The following is a 19,813-nucleotide window of genomic DNA, read 5'->3' as shown; positions in this document are numbered from 1 at the left end:
TGAGCCGGAAAGCAGAGCGGTGACGTCACCGCTCTGCTTTCCGGCTCACAGCCAGTACAGGAGGAGTGCAGAGCACAGCGCTGGAGGACAGACGGCTGTAGGTAAGTATCTAGTGTTTGTTTTTTTTTACTTTTAGCATGGTAACCAGGGTAAACATCGGGTTACTAAGCGCGGCCCTGCGCTTAGTCACCCGATGTTTATCCTGGTTAACAGTGAAGACATCGCTCGATCGGTGTCACACACGCCGATCCAGCGATGTCAGCAGGAGTCCAGCGACCAAATAAAGTTCTGGACTTTCTTCAGCGACCAACGATCTCCCAGCAGGGGCCTGATCGTTGGTCGCTGTCACACATAACGATTTCATTAACGATATCGTTGCTACGTCACAAATAGCAACGATATCGTTAACAATATCGTTATGTGTGAAGGTACCCTTATACATGACTCAACCTGAAGGTTATGTAAAGGAAGGTGAACAGAATCTTGTTTGCAAACTACAAAAATCTCTTTATGGTCTTAAAAAATCGGCGAGAGCATGGAACTCTAAAATGAACAAAGTCTTGTTAGAAGAAGGATTTAAAAGAGGTCAAGCGGATCCATGCCTGTACACGAGATATACAGATGGAAAATGGATGTATATTGTCTTATATGTGGACGATGTAATTGTAGTTCATCAAGAAGAAGCTGAAATTGGGAAAATTACTAAAATTTTGAACAAGCATTTTGAAACGAAAGACCTAGGAAATGTGACGTATTATCTAGGAATCCACATCCAGAGAGAGGAAGATGGAAGTTTTCTTTTAAATCAAAGTGCAAAGATTAATTCAATTTTGGATCAGTTCGGAATGACGGAAGCCAAAGGTGTATCAACGCCAATGGAATCATCCTACCTGAAACTGGAAGAAGATGACCTGTTGCCTAACAATGAGAAATATCGACAGGCAGTGGGGGCACTTCTATATATATCAACTACGACTCGACCGGATATTACAACAGCAGTTGGAATATTGTGCAGATATGTGGAGAAACCGCGCCAAAAGGACTGGAATGCCGTTAAAAGAGTTTTAAATTTACACCTTGTGTCCCTTTTAAATATTGGAATATTTAAAAGGGACACAAGGTGTAAATTTAAAAATATCTGCAGCAGGAAATCTAAAACTCACCGGCTATGTTGACTCAGATTGGGCTGGTGATTCGCAAGATCGTAAATCCACAAGCGGATATGTATTTAAACTTGGAGAAAGTTCAATCTCCTGGTCTAGTAGAAAACAAGTGTCTGTTGCTTTGTCATCTACAGAAGCGGAGTATGTATCCGCAGCCTATGCAAGTCAGGAGATCATTTGGCTAAGAAAACTGATGGACGATCTTGGTAAACCGTTAACTCAGCCAACGGTGATATATGAGGACAACCAAGGATGCATTAAACTTGCATGCAGTGAAAAGATCAGTGCTAGAACTAAGCACATCGACGTCAGATGTCATCATCTACGTGATTTAATAGATCGTGGCGTAATTCAATTTGCTTATTGTGAAACTGATAAAATGTTAGCTGATATTTTGACCAAGCCATTGCCACGACCTAGGTTCCAAGAATTGAGAACCACTATGGGACTGACAGAATAAGTAGTTGTTGAGTGGGGGTGTTGGCTTAATGCATATTGATCTGTATGTATTGCAACAACTATTGTTTGTTTAATATGATGTGATTTATATATCTGCATGCATATTGTTCACATGTCAACAAAGTTAAAAAAAAAAAAGAGTCCTCATTTACAGACAGGATGTTCCTCCTCCCCTTCCCTGTGAGCACATTTCTTGTGTGGAGCTGAAGCAGAAGGACTCATAGCAGATCTCTCTCTCTCAGAAACCAGATTGATCCTGTTCTCATGTTTTAAGCTGGATATTCTTAATTCTTAATAAATGAACATTCTCTGTTGCTCGTTGTGGACATCACGCTGATTAACCCGCTGCTAACATACTTACATTCCGGTGTCTATCGCGTCCCTCGGTGTTCTGCTTCCCTGCACTGTCAGCGCCGGCTGGCCGTAAAGCAGAGCACAACGGTGACGTCACCGCTGTGATTTACGGCCGGCCGGCGCTCACAGTCAGTGCAGGAAGCAGAGCGCCGGGGGACAGACACCGGAATGTAAGTATGTAGTGTTTGTTTTTTTTTACATTAGCACTGGTAACCAGGGTAAACATCGGGTTACTAAGCGCGGCCCTGCGCTTAGTAACCCGATGTTTACCCTGGTTACCAGGGGACCTCGCATAGTTGGACGCTGGAGAGCTGTCTGTGTGACAGCTCTCCTGCGACCACACAGCGACGCTGCAGCGATCGGGATCGTTATCTAGATCGCTGCAGCATCGCTAAATGTGACATTATGGACATTAGACATGTGCTAAAGGAACCTAACCACCATATCTGCTAGTATTGGATTATGTGAGTGTTTGGCCATCTCAAGGTCCACCGGCCCATGATGTAATCTGCCATTGAGCTACAGTTTAGAAACATTGTGGTAGTAATACCTTACTCAAACTCAAGCTCCTCTTCAAGTTCAAGCCCTTTTGCATTAGGGCGTGATGATTGTGCCGACCAGATTAGGGTGTAGCACCCACCCCCCCGACACTGGACAGCGTCAGGATTTAAGCCCCCGTCACACACAGCGAGATCGCTAGCGAGATCGCTGCTGAGTCACAAGTTTTGTGACGCAACAGCGACCTCAGTAGCGATCTCGCTATGTGTGACACGTAGCAGCGACCAGGCCCCTGCTGTGAGATCGCTGGTCATGTCGGAATGGCCTGGACCGTTTTTTGATCGTTGAGGTCCCGCTGGGTAGCACACATCGCTGTCTTTGACACCTTACCAACGACCTCGTTGACAGGACGTCCCATTGAATCGTCATGAAATAGCATCGTTCTACAGGTCGCTACAGGTCGCCGCATCGCTGCTTCGTCGTTGGGGAGATCTCACTGTTTGACATCTCACCAGCGACCACATAGCGACGCAGCAACGATCCCTGACAGGTCGTATTGTTGTCGGGATCGCTTAAGCGTCGCTATGTGTGACGGGGCCTTTAGTGTAGAGGTGCCTTAAAGTAAATATTAGCCCGGTAGCATGGAGGGTAACTGTTTGAGTTTAGTATCTGAAATTAAAGGTTTGATCATAGATCTAAAATTAGGAGATCAGCCTGGGGTCTGCATTATTTTGTAAAGTCTTGACTAGTGTCTGTACTGAAATAGGGGCCAAATTTATTTAGGGATCAGAATTAACATAGTAACATAGTAGCATAGTTGGTAAGGCCGAAAAAAGACATTTGCCCATCCAGTTCAGCCTATATTCCATCATAATAAATCCCCAGATCTACGTCCTTCTACAGAACCTAATAATTGTATGATACAATATTGTTCTGCTCCAGGAAGACATCCAGGCCTCTCTTGAACCCCTCGACTGAGTTCGCCATCACCACCTCCTCAGGCAAGCAATTCCAGATTCTCACTGCCCTAACAGTAAAGAATCCTCTTCTATGTTGGTGGAAAAACCTTCTCTCCTCCAGACGCAAAGAATGCCCCCTTGTGCCCGTCACCTTCCTTGGTATAAACAGATCCTCGGCGAGATATTTGTATTGTCCCCTTATATACTTATAGATGGTTATTAGATCGCCCCTCAGTCGTCTTTTTTCTAGACTAAATAATCCTAATTTCGCTAATCTATCTGGGTATTGTAGTTCTCCCATCCCCTTTATTAATTTTGTTGCCCTCCTTTGTACTCTCTCTAGTTCCATTATATCCTTCATGAGCACCGGTGCCCAAAACTGGACACAGTACTCCATGTGCGGTCTAACTAGGGATTTGTACAGAGGCAGTATAATGCTCTCATCATGTGTATCCAGACCTCTTTTAATGCACCCCATGATCCTGTGTGCCTTGGCAGCTGCTGCCTGGCACTGGCTGCTCCAGGTAAGTTTATCATTAACTAGGATCCCCAAGTCCTTCTCCCTGTCAGATTTACCCAGTGGTTTCCCATTCAGTGTGTAATGGTGATATTGATTCCTTCTTCCCATGTGTATAACCTTACATTTATCATTGTTAAACCTCATCTGCCACCTTTCAGCCCAAGTTTCCAACTTATCCAGATCCATCTGTAGCAGAATACTATCTTCTCTTGTATTAACTGCTTTACATAGTTTTGTATCATCTGCAAATATCGATATTTTACTGTGTAAACCTACTACCAGATCATTAATGAATATGTTGAAGAGAACAGGTCCCAATACTGACCCCTGCGGTACCCCACTGGTCACAGCGACCCAGTTAGAGACTATACCATTTATAACCACCCTCTGCTTTCTATCACTAAGCCAGTTACTAACCCATTTACACACATTTTCCCCCAGACCAAGCATTCTCATTTTGTGTACCAACCTCTTGTGCGGCACGGTATCAAACGCTTTGGAAAAATCGAGATATACCACGTCCAATGACTCACTGTGGTCCAGCCTATAGCTTACCTCTTCATAAAAACTGATTAGATTGGTTTGACAGGAGCGATTTCTCATAAACCCATGCTGATATGGAGTTAAACAGTTATTCTCATTGAGATAATCCAGAATAACATCCCTCAGAAACCCTTCAAATATTTTACCAACAATAGAGGTTAGACTTACTGGCCTATAATTTCCAGGTTCACTTTTAGAGCCCTTTTTGAATATTGGCACCACATTTGCTATGCGCCAGTCCTGCGGAACAGATCCTGTCGCTATAGAGTCCCTAAAAATAAGAAATAATGGTTTATCTATTACATTACTTAGTTCTCTTAGTACTCGTGGGTGTATGCCATCCGGACCCGGAGATTTATCTACTTTAATCTTATTTAGCCGATTTCGCACCTCTTCTTGGGTTAGATTGGTGACCCTTAATATAGGGTTTTCATTGTTTCTTGGGATTTCACCTAGCATTTCATTTTCCACCGTGAATACCGTGGAGAAGAAGGTGTTTAATATGTTAGCTTTTTCCTCGTCATCTACAACCATTCTTTGGATTTGTTGAATTAATGTGGATGTCTTGCTGGGTTAATTAAGGAGTCTGTTCTCAGGTCTGAATTTATTTAGGGCTCTGAGGTCTAAATTAATGAAAAGGATTCTCCAATAGTTTTTTTTCCAACAAATTTCCTGGCCTGGAAAAAAATATTTAAAGGGCTTTTCCCATTAACAAAGTACATTTTAATCAATATATCTTGGAATAATAATAATAAGTTCCATAATTGGATGTGCTTAAATAAAATGTTCCTGTGCCGAGATAATCTTATAAATGTGCCCCTGCTGTGTAATGGCTATGTCTGACCATACAGGGGCATGGTCTGATCATACCACATCTCTTGGGCAGAGGAGGAAGCAAAAAAGAGTATACGGACATTACAGCACGGGATCACAGCTCCTGCTTCCTGGACAGGAACATTTTATTTAACATATCCAAATGTGGAATTTATTTTTATTCCCAGATCTATTGATTGAAATGTACTTTTTGAGAAAAAAAAACTATTACAAATGTATGTAATAAGCTACTGATCCCTCTCTGTACCACTGCCTGGGTCCCCTAACAGACTCCAAGACATCTCTCCTGGCAGAGACAACATGTGATCACTGCAGCCGCCACCGATGTGTGTTGGCTATAGGGACCACGTATGTATAGATAGTGTCGTCACTACAGATGGCTGTGAATATACCACAGGCTCAAGCGATGTGTCAACACCTCCTCATCCAGATATATTAACCGACATGCTGTGGGGGACCTGAATGACTGTAGTAAGAAAATCTGGAGACATTACAAATACAACTCTTACAAAAGAAATGCTTAATTAGCTTCCAATTGTAGGGGTACTGGAGAAATTAACCATTTAGCTACATGCATTTGTCATATGTCGTATCCCTGCCTTTGATGCAGGCTGACACGCTGAGTCCACACCTTTCCCCACACTTGATTGCTGATTTAAAGGGAATCTGTCACCTCAAAATTCGCCTATAAGCTGTGTCCACCGGCATCAGGGGCTTATCTACAGCAATCTGTAATGCTGTAGATAAGCCCCCGATGTAACCTGAAAGATGACAAAAACAAGTTAGATTATACTCACCCAGGGGCGGTCACTGTTCGGGTCCGATGGGCGTCGCGGTCCAGGGCCTCCCATCTTCATACGATGACGTCCTTTTCTTTTCTTCCTGCCGCTGCCGCTGCGCAGGCGTACTTTATCTGCCCTGTTAAGGGCAGAGCAAAGTACTGCAGTGCGCAGGTGCTGAGCCTCTCTGACCTTTCCCGGCTCCTGCACACTGCAGTACTTTGCTTAAAAGGGCAGATAAAGTACGCAGCCGCAGCAGGAAGCAAAGAAGCCGTGGCAGGAAGCAAAGCCCCTGATGCCGGTGGCCGCAGCTTATAGGTGAATTTTGAGGTGACAGATTGCCTTTAATAAAACACATCATGCGCCTTTAACAGCCACGGGTGGAGCTGAGCTCCTCTCGCTGTTGTAAACCTGCTAAATCCCACTGTCACTGTGATCGCAGGGTGCCGACGGGTTGTCATAACAGCCGAGGGTCTGCTGAAGACCCCCGTGCCTGTCATTATGATACTCCAGTAAACGCTGGCCCATGGTTGGCATTCATAGGAGATCATTTCTGCTATACTATACATAGCACAAGCAATAGGACAATTGCAGCTTCAAGTACCCTAAGAGAACTATTATATACAGTAAAAACTATAAAAAAAAGTTTTAAAAATATAAATAAAATAAAAAAAACACAAAAGTTCAAATAATTTCCCATAATAATAATAATAATAATAATAAAAAACATAATATTTTTTATTTCTATAGCGCCAACATATTCCGCAGCACTTTACATTTTACAGGGGACTTGTAGACAATAAAGACATTACAGAATAACACATAACCCAGATACCAAAAGGAGTGAGGGAGACACAAAAGGTGAAAGATAAAGTGCTTGTATTGTATGGTGCAGCTGAAGCGATGGCCGGGGGACCACCACGGTGCAGGAAGACTACCGTACACAAGATGAGGCGCAAACAACAAAGGGTAGATTTATTGGAAGGCAAGGAATGAAGTGGATGAGGAAGATGCAAACAGGGGTATGCAATGGCAAAAGATAATTTACAAAAGTTACATTCTTTAGCTTGTCCATAAAATAGCACGGTGCTCCAACTATTACAGAATCAACACACGTCACACAAGTAAATGCAAACAATAAACAAATAATGATGCTACTCTATGTATAACCTCCCTGGCCTTTACTAAGCAGGCCTCATGGCTGCCGAGTACTGACTACTGAAGCCTACCCCGTCCTAACATGTGCACAAAGCAGGAACAAATTCACGATGATGTTGGGGACTCAGATCCAGTCCCGGGGAGCCCCCAACAGTCTAGTACGGTGGTGCGCACGGCTTTCTGCCAGCTCTGTGAAACGTGGTCTTCTCCTTGCTTCTGGGTCCTGGAGATGCTCCTGGAAACTGTAAATCCATTTCTCGGTATCTTCGTGGTTTCTCAAACTCACACAGGACAGCCACTCTCGCTGCACCTGGAAAAATCTGTCAAATTTCACAATTCCACTCCGTTACAGGCTGTGGGTCCTCTCTTGCAGAAAACAGCACAAAGTTCTCTCTGCAGCAGCTTCAGCTCACACTGGCTGTTCAGGCTCCACCCATGCCATCTGCACAGTCCAGCTCATTCACACAATCTATTGCAGGGGAGAAGCAGAACATTCCATCACACCAGACAAGGGGGTGCAGTCTCTTAAAGTGACAGCGTGTTCCTTACTGTCCACAACAGCACCACCCTCTTACACATCCACCAATATAATAAGGTATTCACATAATGCTGCATGAATTGGTCACCAGCCAGCATGTGTACAGAAGGCTATTAACTGCATGGAGGGGGTGAGAACACATGCTACAAGGGTCCTGACTTTAAAGAAATATTTCTATGGGCAATATGGGGATAATTAGATAAGAGAGGTGAGGTGGTAGGCCAGTCTAAAGAAATGCGTTTTTAGGCCACACTTAAAACTGTGAGTATTGGGAATTAATCGAATTGTCCGGGGTAGTGTATTCCAGAGAACTGGCACAGCATGCGAGAATTTTTGAAGATGGAAGTGCGAGGTTCAGATTACTGAGGATGTTAGTCTAAAGGTACCTTCACACTAAACGACGCTGCAGCAATCCAGACAACGATCCGGATCGCTGCAGCGTCGCTGTTTGGTCGCTGGAGAGCTGTCACACAGACCGCTCTCCAGCGACCAACGATGCCGGTAGCCAGGGTAAACATCGGGTTACTAAGCGCAGGGCCGCGCTTAGTAACCCGATGTTTACCCTGGGTACCATCCTAAAAGTAAAAAAAACAAACGCTACATACTTACCTACCGCTGTCTGTCCCCCGCTGTGCTTCTCTGCTCTGGCTGTGAGCGCTGGGCAGCCGGAAAGCAGAGCGGTGACGTCACCGCTCTGCTTTCCGGCCGCTGTGCTCACAGCCAGAGCAGAGAAGCACAGCGCCAGGGACAGACAGCGGTAGGTAAGTATGAAGCGTTTGTTTTTTTTACTTTTAGGATGGTAACCAGGGTAAACATCGGGTTACTAAGCGCGGCCCTGCGCTTAGTAACCCGATGTTTACCCTGGTTACCAGCGAAGACATCGCTGAATCGGTGTCACACACTCCGATTCAGCGATGTCAGCGGGAGAGCCAGCGACCAAAGAAAGGTCTGGCCCTCTAGCCCCGACCAACGACATCACAGCAGGATTCTGATCGCTGCTGCGTGTCAAACTAAACGATATCGCTAGCGAGGACGCTGCAACGTCACGGATTGCTAGCGATATCGTTTAGTGTGAAGGTACCTTTAGGTGATTAGCAAAATAGAGGGAATGGATAGGATGATAGACAGAGATGAGGGAGGAGATGTAGGGTTGTGCAGAACTGTGGAGCATTGTGGGTGAGAGTGATAAGTTTATATTGGACTCTGCAGCGAATGGGTAACCAGTGCAATGACTGGCACAGAGCAGAGGCATTGGTGTAGCAGTTGGAAAGGAATATGATCCTAGTTGCTGCAATCAGGACTGATTGGAGTGGAGAGACATTAAAAGGAGGGAGACCAATTGGCAGAAAGTTGCAATAGTCCAGATGACAATGAATATGAGCAACAGTAAGAGTTTTTGCAGAATCAAATGTAAGAAAAGGTTGAATTCTAGAAATGTTTTTGACGTTCAAGTGACATGATCGAGTGAGTGATGGGATGTAGGGAGTGAAGGAAAGATCTGAGTCAAATATGACCCCATGACAGCAGGCATGTTGCATGGGTAGGATAGTGGAGGGAGGAAACACAAGTTCAGTTTTTGACAGATTGAGATAGAGGGAAGACATGATGTTAGAGACAGCGGAAAGACAATCACTTGTATTTCATAGTAATGCAGGAGTGATGTCAGGAGATGATGTGTATATCTGGGTGTCATCAGCATAGAGATGGTACTTAAACCAAATCTACTGATAGTTTGTCCAACAGAGGCAGTATATAAGGAGAAGAGGGTCTAGGACTGATCCTTGAGGAACCCAGACAGTGAAGGGAAAAGGAGAGGAAGAATACAGTGAAGGAATGATCAGAGGAGTAGGAGGAGAACCAGGAGAGAACTGTGCCCTTAAGCCTGATAGAGCAGAGCATAGTGAGGAGGAGCTGATGATCCACAGTGTTGAATGCTGCAGAGAGATCCTGGAGAATTAGCATGGAGTAGTGACCATTAGAATTAGCTGTTAGTAGATCATTAGAGACTCTAGTAAGCGCAGTTTCTGTAGAGTGTAAAGAGCGGAAAACGGATTGTAGAAGGTCAGGAAGAGAGTTATCTGAGAGATAGCGGATTAGTCGGAGGTGGACTGAGCGTTCCACTAAAGACACTAAAAGGTTCAAACAAATGGTCAGCAGCAACGGGAGGGAAAACACCACTGGGATTCACCCTACTCGTGTTGTACCACTGAATCTATTAACTTTTAAGTATCCGTGTCTTTCCTTCTGTATGACAATTTAGACAATCCCATCAAAGAATAATTGATAGAATTGTTCATAATTTGCATCATTTTGTTGTAAACAAATACAGCTCCTATGAGTCCATGAATTAGGCTTATGGTTGTCAGAAAAATACAATTCTCTCAAGACAGAGATACATACATCTCTCTGGCACACAATCCTTCTTTATTTACACTGCCCACAAGATGCAGGAAATCACACATAGAACTAATAAGACACAGAGATTTAGACAGGACATTATATAAGACACAGCAGGATCAAATCTAGTCCTTTCATCTTTAACCGACACAGCACTTGAACCTTTTACTGTCTTTTATTTACTAGCCATTAGGTTTTTTTAAACTCTTACTTCCTGTACTTTCAAGAGTTTTCAACCGGCTCCAAACTATCATACACCTCTGTATGTACATGTGTTGTTTCTTGAAACAACCGGATGTTCAAGTTTAAAAAAACCCTAGTGGCAAGTGTTTCAGGAAACAACACATGTACACAGGCACAGTGGTCAGACCCAACCGCATAATTTGTATTTATGCACTTAATGAGCGGGTGCAAAATTCATTGTGGAGGGAGGGGGATGAGGTCAACTGTGACATCCTATTGTGATGGGTGGATCCTATGATATCAGCTGTGCATAGAGTTGTATGATAGTATGGAGCCCGCTAAAAACTCTTCCTGAAAGTACAGGAAGTATAAGTCTAAAAAAGCCCCAGTGTCCAGTGTGAAAATTGCAAGATTTCTATTATTTTTATTTTTAATACAGATTGTGATATGGAACAAAAATTAAAAAAAATACATTTAACTCAAAAACTTGATTTAAACAATAGGACATTTTCTCATAATAACTTTCCTTTAAAATGTGACAGTATTATTTGCATATCAAAAAAATCCAACATGATGATCTGATTATATTTTAGAGTTGGCTTTTGGAATGTTTTATCTGTCTTGTGCTTTATCCTTGCTCTCAGTCAAAGACAAAGTATCACTTGAAGACCAATATCATATGGTTGACAATACGAATGCGAGCATTCAGGACAAAGGAGGAAAGTTTTTGGTGTATGATAAAACTTCGGGAAAGCTCCTTGCAAGGTCACTACAAGGTGGAAATGTTAAAAACAAGGGTAAGTTATCTGGGAAGGAAAGTGGATTACAAATACAAGTGTCTTGTACAATGTGACAAAAACACACCGTGTGACAAATAGTATAGTATGTCAGTAAGGAAATTGCTCCCACTTCGCTCTCCCATAGTGACTGACAGGTGATGTGAATGTGCGCGTAAACCGCAGCCTGTTCACTTTTGACCAAAGTGGCAGGGAAGAGCTCTCGTCATGAGCACCTCAAAATCCTAAACTGGCCCCGATTCATCATTTCATTTTTTTTAAGTCACTTATCTTTTTTTTTGCCTTTGTCAGGTAAATGGCCACAGTGTGAACATGCTCTTATACGTTGCATGAATACCAACTCGTGCTCCGGCTCATTTATTTGGTTTTGCTGTAGTTTTTTTTTGTACTTTGTACAAAACAGGGGTGTGGCTTCATTTTTTGTTAGACATTTCATCTATATAGCTTCACATGGACAGGTGTCTGACCAGTTGGACCCCAGCCCTGCTCTGTATCCATCTGCCTTGAGGTACACCTTGGTGCGGTGGGTTTACTTTTTTTATGCTTTTCTGATCAAAAACAGTGTTCACCAAGTACCCTGTGTTATTTTTATTTTACTTACAGTACATAGCGCCATTAATTCCACAGCGCTTTACAGACATTATCATCACTGTCCCCACTTGGGCTCATAATCCACACTGCTCAAAAAATAAAGGGAACACTTAAACAACAGAATATAACTCGAAGTAAATCAAACTTCTGTGAAATCAAAATGTCCACTTAGGAAGCAACACTCACTGACACTCAATTTCACATGCTGTTATGCAAATGAAATAGACAACAGATGGAATTTATTGGCAATTATCAAGACACCCTCAATAAGGAGGGGTTCTGCAGGTGGGGACCACAGACCACATCTTAGCACCAAGCCAATGCTTTCTGGCTGATGTTTTGGTCCCTTTTGAATGTTGGTTGTGCTTTCACACTCATGGTAGCATGAGACGGACTCTATAACCCACACAAGTGGCTCAGGTAGTGCAGCTTATCCAGGATGGCACATCAATGCGAGCTGTGGCAAGAAGGTTTGCTGTGTCTGTCGGCGTAGTGTCCAGAGGCTGGAGGCGCTACCAGCAGACAGGCCTGTACACCAGGAGACATGGAGGATTCCATAGGAGGGCAACAACACAGCAGCAGGAGCACTACCTCAGCCTTTGTGCAAGGAGGAGCGCTGCCAGAGCTCTGTAAAATGACCTCCAGCAGACCACAAATGTGCATGTGTCTGCACAAATGGTTAGAAACCGACTCCATGAGGATGATCTGAGTGCCCGACATCCACAGATGGGGGTTGTGCTCACAGCCCAACACTGTGCAGGATGCTTGGCATTTGCAATAGAAAACCAGGATTGGCAATTTCGCCACTGGCGCCCTGTGCTCTTCACAGATGAAAGCAGGTTCACACTGAGCACATGTGACAGACATGACAAGGAATGGAAATGCTGTGGAGAGCAATCTGCTGCCTGCAACATCCTTCACCATGACCGGTTTGGCAGTGGGTCAGTAATGGTGTGGGGTGGCATTTCTTTGGAGGGCCGCACAGCCATTCATGTGCTCGCCAGAGGTAGCCTGACTGCCATTAGGTACCGAGATGAGATCTTCAGACCCCTTGTGAGACCATATGCTGGTGCGGTTGGCCCTGGGTTCCTCCTAATGCAGGACAATGCCAGACCTCATGTGGCTGGAGTGTGTCTGCAGTTCCTGCAAGATCAAGGCATTGAAGCTATGGACTGGCCCGCCCATTCCCCAGACCTGAATCTGATTGAACACATCTGGGACATGATGTCTCGCACCATCCACCGTCACGTTGCACCACAGACTGTCCAGGAGTTGGCGGATGCTTTAGTCGAGGTCTTGGAGGAGATCCCTCAGGAGACCATCCGTCGCCTCATCAGGAGCATGCCCAGGCATTGTACTGTAGGGAACTTGAAGACACAAAAGAGCACAGTGAGGTCAAACATACTCTGTTGTAAAAAAAAAATACATTAATAAGCAAGTGCTAGTCAAAAGATGGAAAACACAGGGTATTTAGTTATATGTTTTTTTTTGCAAAAAAAATGTATACTAAGCTGCTCCACCAATCGTCAAGGTATACCCATATAGAGCAGTCCTAACTAATGTATATAATCCTTATCTGATGTATTTAAAAACCTGATCATCTGTATAGTACCTGTATAAGCAGAGTTCAGAGAGGGAATATCCATGTGGACATGCTGGATGGAACAGCTTTGATGCAAATGACCCATAAGGAGTGGTGGACTCCCCAGTCTTGTAGAAACAAGAGAACAATTATAGAACCAGATACACATGGGCTACTTGCACATTGAACAAGTCTGTAGGGACCTGTTCACACACCACCAAGAAACTTGAAGACACAAAAGAGCACAGTGAGGTGTTTTACAACAGAGTATTTTTGACCTCACTGTGCTCTTTTGTGTCTTCAAGTTTCTTGGTGGTGTGTGAACAGGTTCCTACAGACTTGTTCAATATGCAAGTAGCCCATGTGTTTCTGGTTCTATAATTGTTCTCTTGTTTCTACACGACTGGGGAGTCCACCACTCCTTATGGGTCATTTGCATCAAAGCTGTTCCATCCAGCATGTCCACATGGATATTCCCTCCCTGAACTCTGCTTATACAGGTACTATACAGATAATCAGGTTTTTAAATACATCAGATAAGGATTATATACATTAGTTAGGACTGCTCTATATGGGTATACCTTGACGATTGGTGTAGCAGCTTAGTATACATTTTTTTGCAAAAAAAAAACATGTCAACTAAATACCGTTTTTTCCATCTTTTGACTAGCACTTGCTTATTACTGTGATTTTTTTTTTTTACAACAGAGTACTTTTGACCTCACTGTGCTCGTTTTTGTATTCAAGTTTCTTGGTGGTGTGTGTACAGGTTCCTACAGACTTATCCAATGTGCAAGTAGCCCATGTGTTTCTGGTTCTATAATTGTTCTCTTGTTTCTACAAGACTGGGGAGTCCACCACTCCTTATGGGTCATTTGCATCAAAGCTGTTCCATCCAGCATGTCCACATGGATATTCCCTCTCTGAACTCTGCTTATACAGGTACTGTACAGATGATCAGGTTTTTAAATACATCAGATAAGGATTATATACATTAGTTAGGACTGCTCTATATGGGTATACCTTGACGATTGGTGGAGCAGCTTAGTATACATTTTTTTGCAAAAAAACATATCAACTAAATAGCCTGTTTCTTTCCATCTTTTGACTAGCACGCACTTGCTTATTACTGAATTTTTTTTTACAACAGAGTATTTTTGACCTCACTGTGCTCTTTTGTGTCTTCAAGTTTCTTGGTGGTATGTGAACAGGCTCCTACAGACTTTTTCAATGTGCAAGTAGCCCATGTGTTTCTGGTTTTATAATTGTTCTCTTGTTTCTACAAGACTGGGGAGTCCACCACTCCTTATGGGTCATTTGCATCAAAGCTGTTCCATCCAGCATGTCCACATGGATATTCCCTCTCTGAACTCTGCTTATACAGGTGATCAGGTTTTTAACTACATCAGATAAGGATTATATACATTAGTTAGGACTACTCTATATGGGTATACCTTGACGATTGGTGGAGCAGCTTAGTATACATTTTTTTGCAAAAAAAACATATCAACTAAATACCCTGTTTTTTCCATCTTTTGACTAGCACTTGCTTATTACTGTGGTTTTTTTTTACAACAGAGTATTTTTGACCTCACTGTGCTCTTTTGTGTCTTCAAGTTTCTTGGTGGTGTGTGAACAGGTTCCTACAGACTTGTTCAATGTGCAAGTAGCCCATGTGTTTCTGGTTCTATAATTGTACTGTAGGGAGCATCATTTTGTCTTGTTTTAAGAACATTACATTCCACTTTAATTTTGTGTGACTCCAAATCCAGGCCTCCATTGGTTAATAAATTTGATTTCCATTGATTTTTGTGTGATTTTGTTGTCAGCACATTCAACTTTGTTCAGGACAAAAGTATTCAATGAGAATATTTCATTCATTCAGATCTAGGATGTGTTATTTGAGTGTTCCCTTTATTTTTTTGAGCAGTGTATATTCCTTATTAGTATGTCTTTGGAATGTGGGAGGAAACCAGAGAACCCAGAAGAAACCCATGCAAACAGGAGGATGTTTTCCTTGGTGGAATTTGAACCCAGGACCCCAGTGCTCCCTGCAATGCTGCAGTGCTAACCGCTGAGCTACAATGCTGCCCCATTTACATGTTCTATTACTATTTACTTACAGTACTTACATCTTATTTTGTTTCTATCTTATGTTTTTTTTAACATATTTGCAGTTTATAATTTAACTATCATTAAACCATATAGAGTTTTTATCCTCTGATACTTTATTAGACGCATTAGCTCTTATGTTTATATTTTGCAGCCATCTTTGAAATATATCACTTTCTTCCAATGCGAGTGAATAGAACATCTAACAGAGTGCTCGTTGCCTTAAGACTGAAAAACACAAATCTCTACCTCTCCTGTAATAACACTGATCTGAAACTACAGGTAAGTCCGACTCCTTACTGCTCTTTATGGTTAGTTAAGGTGCAGTATTGAGCCTAGGAGAGACATGTTATAACAGCAAAGACGCTCTCATCATCAATATAGGCATCAGATATAACATAGTGGCTATATAAAATATAAAGAACTCTTATTAATAAGCTAGGATGTTTTCTATAGCAACTAATCAGATCCCACACGCCTAGTACAGTAGATACAGCAATGATCTGACAATATAGATGAACCAATATTTTGTGTAAAATAGGACCTGTCACTTGTTATAAATATGTATTTTCTTACCTGGGGTAATTGCCACTGTTCTTCTGAATCCGGCGATGTTTTTCTTTTGTTCCTGCTCTTTTCCGTTCCTGAGATATGGCCTCCTCTTCCCTGTATGCAAATCTGGTCTTTTTATCAAAGTGGGCGTGGTCCTCAAGTGTCCTTTCTGGGGGTCTTCTTGAGGACCACACCCACTTAGGTAACAAGACTAAATTTACATACAGGGAAGAGGAGGCCATATCTCAGGAATGGAGAGGCACAGGAACAAAAGAAAAACAACATCGGATTCAGGAGAACAGCAGCAATTACGCCAGGTGAGAAAATTTCTGTGTTTTTATGGCAAGTGACAAGTCCTCTAAAAGTTTTTTTTTTATTATTTAAACAACCTATCCTGATACTAATAATCGTCAAAGGGATTTGTTTGTGCTATTTTTCTAAAGTTTTTAGGCTCTTGTTTGATGCTCCTTAGAATTAGGCCTCGATTTTTACGTATGAGTGCTATCAGTGTTTTTTTATGGATTGCACTTGTACCTGTGATATTATATCGGTCCATTCACAGGTCCGATTTTTTTTGTCGAACTGCGTGATCAGAGAAAAATATCGGAGACATTTTCAATTTTGATCCCGGGTTGGAACAAAATCAGAAATGCAAGTCAATGGGTCTGTGAAAAAAATCAGACTGCACTCAGAAGACATTCAAGTGAAGTCGAATTTTCACAGGCTCTCAGAATGAAGAAGGTGGAGACTTTTTTCATGGCATCAACATCTGGCAGTAGAAGCAGCCATATGTTGCACATTAGGGAAATGTTCATGGGAGGAAAGATTTAGTAGCCCCTAGGAGATCTGTCAGCTCCGCCGTGAATTTGAAAGCTCTTCCCTTTTCCAGGAGAACATTTTGGAATAGTCGACATGTATGCTTAATAGTCAGCTGTACAATATGTGGGAACCCTAACTCCGTTTTGCTTATTTTTATTCAGGAAAATGCTGAACTTAAAAAAAATAGTATCAGTGTAGACAACAATATCGGACCATTCCTCTTCCTCAGAGAAGACAAACTGAACTATACAACGTTTCAGTCCATCATGTCTCACCAGTCGTATATCAGCACCATGAATGTTGAGGACAAGCCCGTGGTGATGAGATCAGATATTAATCAAGTATATATAGAAATGAGGTTACATGAAGAAGAACGTGAGGGACAAGGGATAAAGAATCAGCAGCAAGGAAAAGGGAGCCATGATATCACCGACACTGCGTCCTATCCATATGAATGGCTTGGGATTTCCAGACTTTATGGATTACAGCGTGAAGATGTGGGGGTTTGGAACAATGCAGCTATCCCATGGACCTGCGACTAGAATTAATATCTCAGCTGTGCTAAAAGTGCATTTATACCTCATTCCCAATCCATTCCCAATAATCGCGCAGTATAAACAGGTTGCCGATCACCCAACGAGCGAGCAAAATGTTCATCTGTTGGTTGAAATTATTTTTTATTTTGCAGAAAAAAAATCATCTTTCTCAGCAGCACATCATAAACAGGATCCATGCTGCCGAGAAAGCGGAAGCCTAAGCTCACAATAAATCATTGTTCAGTGCGCATATAAAGTGGGGGTCATCCTCTGTAAACAGGCAATGAAACGACTGCCGATCGGTACATATCGGTCATTTAAGGTTTTAAAATCAGATAATGTAAACCCAGCTGAAGGGTCCATTGATGCGATGCGCTGCATTAATCAGCTTGTTTAATGGCCTGTTCACACAGGCGGACCCCACTTCAGATATGTAATAGATCGTTCAATGCACATAGTTTGCCATTATCCTCGGCAGCACAGGACCTGTTTTGCGCAGGATGACGTGCTGCCGAGGACGATGATGTTTCGCGCAAGCCAAAAGACATCAATGCTGCAGCTAGTATTAGACTCCAGTTGCAGTGGAGGAAACTCAGAGTTGGACCTGGGAAGGATAAGTAAGACCCAGATTGTTTTATAACAAACTGACCCAGGCACCAGGATTTCCTGAATGGTGACAACCCCTTTAAGGAATCGTATCCTATTACTGTTTTATTATTTCACATAGTTATGCTGTTTTCTTATTATTGCTCTTGTGTCTGGACTCAAGAATTACTTGGATTATGGCAGCCACTATTAGGACAAATAAAATAGACAATCCATGAAATTACAAGCTCAGCGTTCCTCCTGTTTTACACTGAAGGTTGACTGTACATTGCCATTTAATGCAATGATTTTGAGAATTGTACAGTAAAGTCAAAGTTTTTGAACCCAATTTTGATTTTTGTTTATTCAAATAAAATTGATAAAATAGTTGTACTGATTATTTCTCTATAAGCAATCAGAGGGTGTTTTGTTAGAATCTATAATAATAATAATAATCTGTTTATACCAAGGAAGGTGACGGGCACAAGGGGGCATTCTTTGCGTCTGGAGGAGAGAAGGTTTTTCCACCAACATAGAAGAGGATTCTTTACTGTTAGGGCAGTGAGAATCTGGAATTGCTTGCCTGAGGAGGTGGTGATGGCGAACTCAGTCGAGGGGTTCAAGAGAGGCCTGGATGTCTTCCTGGAGCAGAACAATATTGTATCATACAATTATTAGGTTCTGTAGAAGGACGTAGATCTGGGGATTTATTATGATGGAATATAGGCTGAACTGGATGGACAAATGTCTTTTTTCGGCCTTACTAACTATGTTACTATGTTACTATAATAATATGTATAATGCTATGTCCTTGACAAAATGTTTAAAGGGATTATCCATCACTTTTTTTTTTATTTTATGAGCAGACCTATTGTCATCTAAAACTAAATGTAAAAATATACTCACAATCCTCCACCTCCTTTTTACCCCAGTGTCATCAGTCTCCTCCCTTCCTCCTCCAGTGTGAATAGAGCGTAACTGCTGCAGCCAAATAGTGAGCACAGGGCAGACCCAACTCGTCACTGCTGTGGTCAGCGATTGGCTGCAGTGGTCATGTGCCATCTCCAACATAAGAGAGAAAGTGGAGAGGAGACAAAACACACGTAGGGTCTTACCTGGGTAGTAATGTAGAAAAATATGCACAATTGCGCTCACATGGGTCGGATGTGTTCACCCAACCATTTAAAGGAAGGCTTAAAGCTGCTGCAGACCCATGAAGAGATAAATGCATAGAACTGGAGAAACAAATGGGTTATCCTGCGCTGCCTTGGAGAAAAAATAAGAAGGATGCTGATCCAATTTCAGGTGGTTTTATTAGCCAACGCGTTTCGCAGTATAAAACTTCTTCATAAGGACCAACCAGTTCAATAAGGAAGACGATCATTCAAAAATCTTCACTGAATGGTAACTTGGTAAGAGTTATATACAAGGGAGAGCAGGTACGAAGTCTTATGGACGTTTCTTTTACAGAATGAAGCATTTTCCACACAGTATCCTTCCTCTGTAGTTTACTCCAAGGCTTTCAAAGGCGCACTGTTTCTCCCTACTTTGCCACAACTCAGCTTTAACACTACAGTCCTGACCAGCGACTCTCCTGACTTGCTCAGCAGTTCCGTGTCCTGTTTCTTCCAATACTGACCCCCTGGAACACCAACTCGGGACCCTTCACTTGTCCCTGTATCTCAGTTCTGCTAAGACCTGTTACCTTCTGTGTTACAAGCTTGAGATCTCGTGGCTAGGCATCCCATACTAGGACCTATCTCCGAAAGGCCTCTCTGTCTCCTTTGCTATTTTTATTCAGGATCACACTATCCCTAGTCTTCAGTCTCCTCTCACTGAGCACTGCTCAATTTG

General features: G+C 42.5%; 1 protein-coding gene across 2 annotated transcripts in view; it reads left to right on the top strand.

Annotated features, from left to right (window-relative positions):
- LOC138676993 (interleukin-1 beta-like) overlaps positions 1-18,348 on the top strand; it is a 35,628-nt gene extending 17,280 nt beyond the window's left edge. For both annotated transcript variants that reach the window (XM_069766758.1, XM_069766759.1), the window contains 3 exons: positions 11,030-11,182; positions 15,622-15,749; positions 17,000-18,348. In XM_069766758.1, coding sequence (XP_069622859.1) covers positions 11,030-11,182; positions 15,622-15,749; positions 17,000-17,380 — 662 coding nt within the window. In that variant the 3' untranslated portion in view covers positions 17,381-18,348. The remainder of the gene's footprint in view (positions 1-11,029; positions 11,183-15,621; positions 15,750-16,999) is intronic.
- The last annotated feature ends 1,465 nt before the right edge of the window (positions 18,349-19,813 follow it).

The sequence above is a fragment of the Ranitomeya imitator genome, chromosome 4, assembly GCF_032444005.1.
Source record: "Ranitomeya imitator isolate aRanImi1 chromosome 4, aRanImi1.pri, whole genome shotgun sequence".
Lineage (NCBI taxonomy): Eukaryota > Metazoa > Chordata > Amphibia > Anura > Dendrobatidae > Ranitomeya > Ranitomeya imitator.
This window is presented reverse-complemented; position numbering and strand designations above follow the sequence as displayed.